At 41.2% G+C, this 6822-nt stretch overlaps 1 protein-coding gene across 1 annotated transcript; it reads left to right on the top strand.

Moving 5' to 3' along the window:
* Positions 1 to 473: 473 nt before the first annotated feature.
* On the top strand, positions 474 to 5622 carry LOC103373686 (P2Y purinoceptor 4). Its single transcript, XM_008303649.1, has 2 exons — positions 474 to 708; positions 2920 to 5622. The coding sequence occupies exon 2, from the start codon at positions 2960 to 2962 to the stop codon at positions 4046 to 4048; it is 1089 nt and encodes a 362-aa protein (XP_008301871.1). The 5' UTR covers positions 474 to 708; positions 2920 to 2959; the 3' UTR covers positions 4049 to 5622.
* Positions 5623 to 6822: the final 1200 nt, after the last annotated feature.

Here is a 6822-nt window from a genome sequence, read left to right as displayed (position 1 = left end):
AAAACTAATAAAATCTAGTAAAATCTGAGAAAAGAAATATTTTTTTACATATCAACCCAAATAATAATAAATAAATGTCAAAAACATATATCTTTACAAAAAATTTTTTAAATGTGTGACCCTGAAATTACACCATGTTTGAATTGGTTAATAAATAATAATAATTAAAAAAAAAATAACTTTCCAATATATCTATTTGCTGCCATTTTGATAGTTTTTGCAGTTTTTGAATGCTGAATGATCATTCCACCTTTTTTTCCCCAGGCACCTTAGCTGTCAGATTTGTTTTTCTTTTCCAGTGTATAATTGTGGAGGCGTTTTACTGAGGTAGGCTAAACTCATTTATTGTAAAAGCTGCTGTTTCCATGTAAATAAACTCTGTTCCTACTTTCACGTGTTTCACTGAACTGAAAGCGCCGGAGACTTTTTTATTTTTTTTTGGGCGGCACTTTTTGGCCACCCAGCAGCGTCACTTCTCCATTTCACATGTGAGCCTTTGAGCGCAACACTGTGCGTAAATCCTGCTCGGAGGTGACCGAGCCCACAGCGCTGCCATGGACTCCAGCGCCACTTCCAATCACTCTTCTGGTTAAAATGCGGATCTAATGTGCGCCTCTGGATCTGGGCTGTGAAGTGAAACTGGTAGAGATCAGACGACTTCTGTGTTGCACCGAGATCAGGACTCACAACAACACTTCTCCTGGTGGGGTGAGTAGCTGCTAGTGGTGCCATAACTTCTCTGTGACCGAGACTGTGACCGAGAAATCTGGAGCACAGACAGGAGCATTTACAGAGAACTCACGTAGAGAACTTTGGAAAACAGCAAGAAAGTGGAAAATACAAAAAGAAATCAATGTGTATTCATTAAAAGCGTCAAGATTTTTAGTGAGTTGTGAAGTACAATTTGGTTTACTTCTGATTATGTTACCTACACTTATTTCCCAAAACACTTCATGGTAAAACATGTTTTATTTTTTACTCTGCTACATCTATTACATTTATACTTAGCATACTACTTACATTGTTATTAATTACCAGCATCTAAAGCAGTTAAACAGAACACCTCTTTTACCACCTACAACCTTAAATGTTGCTTACATGCACCTGTCATAGTAATAATCCAGAAGTATAACATATAGAAGCTAAATATACGACTTTGCCAGTTGCTCTTCTGCATTTGAGGTACTTTTCCTTTTGATACTTGAAGTAATAATACTGTGCTCAAGTAAAAATGTAACTTACATGACAGAGCTGCTATTATTAATCAGTTGATTATTTGTCAACTGTTGAATCATTTGCCAACTATTTTGATAATCCATTAATCATTTTGAGTATTTTTTTAAAAACAAAAAACTGTTCAAATTCTCTGATTCCAGCTTCCTAAATGTGAATATTTTCTGGGTTCTTTAGTCCTCTATGACAGTAAGCTGACTGTCTTTGGGTTGTTGTCAAAACAACACATTTAAGGACCTTGTTTTAGGCTTTAGGAAGGACTAATCAACATTTTTCACAATTCTCTGACATTTAATTTAATTGGCCAAACAACTAACTGTTTAAGTGAGAAAAAAAAAATCAACAGTTTGCTTGACGGTGAACATGCTGGAAACAGTCTTCAGGATCTGAATATTTCTACCATCACTGTTCAGCAAAGACTGTAAGAAATCTGACTCCTCAGTGGTTTGCTTTTGGGGCACAACTAATTGTTATTTACATTTTTGACTACCTACAGGTTATTCTCTTGGGTAATCGTTTGTTCTTTTAAATAACAGTCCTTCTCTCATTCACTAAAGCCCTAAAAACTTATCTCCTTGTGTTACATGTTTTATTTCCATGCAAAAATATGATTCTGTTGCTTTGTCTAGAATATGCAGATCACCTATAAGTCCTTTTAAACATGCGCTCCTTTCTGTTAGTCTGACCACAACTAAACATGTCGACTTCATGTCTGAACGAGCAAACATAACATTTAACATGGCACAAGTCTAAATTACATGGCTTCCCATTAATAGATAACTGGAATGTGCCAAAACATGTTTCTCATTTGCTTCGCTCTACAATTTCACATTTAGCTGAAGTGACCACAAACATACAGCAGTGAAGACAGAACAGGTCAGACTGATGAGACTGAAGACAGGAGCTGAAGTTCAGTTTGTTGCTTCCAGCTATTTGTAGAGTCTTTTCTCGGAGATCATTAAATACCAGCAGCATCAGACAGTAGCATGATCCATACATATGTTAGGAAAAAAAACCCCCAAAAAACATGCTTTTTGTTGGAGGACATCTTTAAATACCCAACCAAGAGCTGGAAGAGAGTTTATAGTTTTAAACTGAAGAATGCACCAAATCGTCACATTCAGAATAGTCATTGTTGCATGCAAGACTAAGTCAGTTAATCTTTTGTCAATCAACTTATCAATCATCCATTATCCATCCATTATCTATACACCGCTTAATCCTCACTAGGGTCATGGAGGGCTGGAGCCTATCCCAGCTGACTTAGGGTGAAGGCAGGAGACATCCTGGACAGGTCACCAGTCTATCACAGGGCTACACTTAGAGACAGACAACCAAGCACACTCACATTCACACCTACGGACAATTTAGAGTCACCAATTAACCTCAACATGTTTTTGGACTGTGTGGGAGGAAGCTGGAGAACCCGGAGAGAACCCATGCTGCACGGGGAGAACATGCAAACTCCACACAGAAAGATGCTGGGTGTCTTCACCGGGACGCAAACTGGCGACCTTCTCGCTGCGAGGCAACGTTGCTAACCACTGAGCCACCTTGCAGCCCACTTATCAATCAATCAACTAAAAAGTCTATTTTTAAACTCAAAACCTTTGTGTTTGTCTAGATGTGTACTTTTTTTAATAATGTAAAAATCCTCTGATCACAGTGCTTGTTTTTCCTTTGTAGGTTTTCAGACTTTAAAGCTTCTCTCAGAAGTAACATCGTTATGGAAACGGTCATCAGCAGCAAAGACACTTACAACCAGTCAGCAGTGTTCATCCCAGTCTTCAACTCCAGCTGTCGCTTTGATGAGGAGTTCAAATACATCCTGCTGCCCGTGTCCTACAGTCTGGTGTTTGTGGTCGGCTTCGTGCTCAACGCCGCAGCTCTATGGATGTTCCTGAAGATGCGACCGTGGAACCCCAGCACTGTGTACATGTTCCACCTCGCCCTGTCCGACTTCCTGTACGTCATCTCCCTGCCCACCCTCATCTACTACTACGCCAACCGTAGCCACTGGCCCTTCGGCTTGGCTGCCTGCAAGATCGTGCGCTTCCTCTTTTACGCCAACCTCTACTGCAGCATCCTCTTCCTCACCTGCATCAGCGTGCATCGATACCTCGGCATTTGCCACCCCATCAAGGCGCTGACCCTCATAAAGTCCCGTCACGCCCACCTGGTGTGTTGCACGGTTTGGGTTGTGGTGACCGTGTGCCTGGTGCCCAACCTCATCTTCGTCACCACCTCCAGGAGGGACAACGATACCTTGTGCCATGACACGACCAGCCAGGGCGCCTTTGAGGAGTACGTGAACTACAGCTCCGTCGTCATGGTGCTGCTGTTTGGCATCCCGTTCATGGTGATTGTGGTGTGCTACTGCCTGATGGCGCGGACTCTCTGTCGGCCTAGACAGGGATTATCTGGCCGCCAGCAGGGCGGCGCCTCGCGTCAGAAGTCCATCAAACTCATCATCATAGTTCTGGTGGTGTTCGCCGTGAGCTTTGTCCCGTTTCACATCACACGGACTCTCTACTACACCTCCCGTGTGCTGAATCTTGACTGTAATTTCCTCAACATTGTAAACTTTACCTACAAGATCACCAGGCCGCTGGCCAGCGTCAACAGTTGTATAGATCCCATTCTGTATTTCCTGGCTGGGGATCACTACCGCTCCAAACTGATGTCTGTCCTGACAGGAAGGAGACAGATGTTGAGCAGCCAATCACCTGAACAGGCACAGCCGAACAGTAACTGCAGTATAGGCCTGGTGCAGAAGAACTCGACCCATAAAGCCAGTGAAAATGCCCAGAGCTAGTTGGACGTTTATTTAAATGATGCCCATGCTGAAGAAAGCGAGTAAAAGGTTTGACACAGTTGGTCACAGATGACTTTAAGTGAGTGACAAATAATTCAGGATCAGTGAACGCTTGCCATCTTCGATATAGAATCCTAAGCTGATCCAACACCCACTGTTCATATCGTACTGATAGCCTGACTGTGGTCACAGAATTAAGACAGCTATGAGGCAATCCTTCCTGTTTTATCAGCAGTGTTTGTGTGTTACCCAGAAACTCTGGCTACAACCAGCTCCAGGTCCCAGCTGTTTTTGTCCTTCAGCTTCCACAGCTGTCTTTTGCTCAACTGTGGAGAAATCCAATAAGACGGCTCCGGTCAGTCTCTCTCATTTATAAACCACCCACTCCTCAGCAGAGGGAGAAGGGATTTTCCTTCCCCCCCTCTCTCTTACCTTTGGGATTGATACATGGAATTGCTAAGGTCTTTTTTTTTTATCAGTGATCCAGCCTGAACTCTTCTGTAGTTTTGCAGGAGCTTAAGTCAGTGCTGGAAAGTTTTACTGAATGATACCGAGCCCTCCACCCTTGTTTTTCACGCTGATGTATGCATCTGTGCTGGAGCAGATGTTTTCATATGGCGCAGCATCACGTGGTGTTCTGTAAAGCACGAGGACGGTCTTCGAAGTTGTTTTTGTAATTACAGTTTTATGAGTTCATAAAGTGTTACTGCGTGAGTTACGGTTGTCATAAACTGTATGTCCTGACCTGATTATGGTCAGTGTGAGATGTAATGTCTCCGTCAGTTTGCCCTCATTAAAAGTGTAACATAACGAGACCCACAAAGTGAAAGCAGCAGTGAAACATTTCTCATTTGAAATCTACCATCAATTCCGCAGAGAGACCTGCAGAAGCTATTGGACAAGAAATCCAAACAAAAACATCCGTCATGGTGGTGAGAAGGCAGTTTGGATATTTCACGTTATCATCTCTACATACCATTCAACTGAAGAGGCTGCTTTTCTGGATAAATGTTGAAGCTATTTGATGAGACGATAGAAAGCGCTGTAATCTTAAATCTTGATGATTCCTGTGTAGAGATGTTACATAAAGTCTCTTCAAAATGAAAGAATCCCATGTTATTCTCACACTGTGTAGCACTTGTTAACGTACACGCTGTCTCAGCTTGTTTCAATCCTTCACCGACTGATACATTCAAACCCTGTATTTGTATGGCAGGACTATTACATCGGAGTAGGTTGGAGGCCTTGAAAGCTTTGAAATGTAAACTTTAACCCACAACAGATGAGTTACGACCACCCGCCAACAAGTTACAGTAATCGCGCTTCAAATTGCACCGGCATGTGAAACAAATAAAACTGACCCTTGCAATTATTTGCTAATTACCGTTAATGTAATTAATGTTTCATACTGTTGACCAAGAAGATATGTCAGCTTTGTGCACATGTCTGCAGTGAATGGCAGATGCCCTGTATTGTAAGCTCGCTAGCGCCTCCCTGTGGTGTGATTTTTGTCAAGAAGCTGTTCTCAGAAGCAGGTCAGGAGAGCTGAAATAAACCAGGTAACTAATTATGCACGAAAATTGCAAAAGCTGTTTTATTTTTAAACAGATTGGCATTTTTGTGTTGTAAATTATGATGTCATTGCAGCTTGTTTTTGGTGCAATTTGGCCCTCAGCGTTGTCTTAAAGACAAAGAATGAAAGGAGAAGAAGGCAGTCGACATGAACAGCACAGAAATAAGGTAAGATAGTCAGGATATTTAAATAATATATATTTTTTAAAGAAATAACCCTCAGTTTCTCTGTGATTGTAAAAAATTTCTGGCATAAAATGAAAACCTAAACTTGAAAGGCAGTGTGAGAGCTCAGGACCTTGTTGGGCTGCGACCGCCTCCACTGCAAGCAAACATTCATATTACAGGCATTTACTTCACCTCAGTGTTATACAAGAAAACTGTTTTAGTAAAGTCAAGTGAGTCTTGATCATTTTTCAAGCAGGATCTGTCCTCCTTTTATTCCAAGAGGACTGCGTCTCTACAAGTTGCCACTCGTAGAGCAAGTCCCCACACAGACTGGAGTTTAGTGGAAGGTAAACCGAACAAAGACCAGAGAAGTAGATGAATTTTAACATTACAAAGAATATGCAAGTTTTAAATTGTTCAGCGACAGCACTGATCCTGAGCTGCTCAGGAAATGATAAAAGGTCATTCTGGGTAAAATGCACCCTTTTTGTTGACTTGCTTCCTCCTCACTTGATTTGCTGAACTTAGGAAACCTTGCAATATTTCTCGCCTCCTTCAGTTTCTTTCGATTTACAAGGATTTGGATTAAACATATAAAGAGCAGAGTTAATTAGTGATTCTGTGTCACAATGAATAATCATCTACATGCTCCTCTCTGAGTTCAGAAAAAAACTGAGGATGATCATCAAACTAAAGTAGCAGATTTTCTTAGTTGACTTCTTTTTTTTTTTTCTTTCTTCAAATATCCTTGTTGTTATTTTTCTGCTGTTAGAATTAACTGTTGTCTCTGCCGTGCTGCTGGCTGCCTTCGTGTGTCTTGTTTTCCTTTCTGAGAAAATCAAAGCAGATATTGACCCAAATGACTTAAATACTGACAGCATATGTTGCACAGACCGGAGACACATTTGTGAGTAATTCAAGGTAATGAATCTGATCAGCTTATTAATCCTTTTTATAACTTTCACAGCTGAGTTATGCTTTCAAAATAATTTGGGAAATATATCTAATAAAACTGAAGCAACTCAGTGGAGGCT

Source organism: Stegastes partitus, unplaced genomic scaffold (assembly GCF_000690725.1).
Source record: "Stegastes partitus isolate 25-593 unplaced genomic scaffold, Stegastes_partitus-1.0.2 Scaffold39, whole genome shotgun sequence".
Lineage (NCBI taxonomy): Eukaryota > Metazoa > Chordata > Actinopteri > Pomacentridae > Stegastes > Stegastes partitus.
Note: the sequence above shows the minus strand (reverse complement) of the source record. Positions and strands in the feature narration are given on the sequence as shown.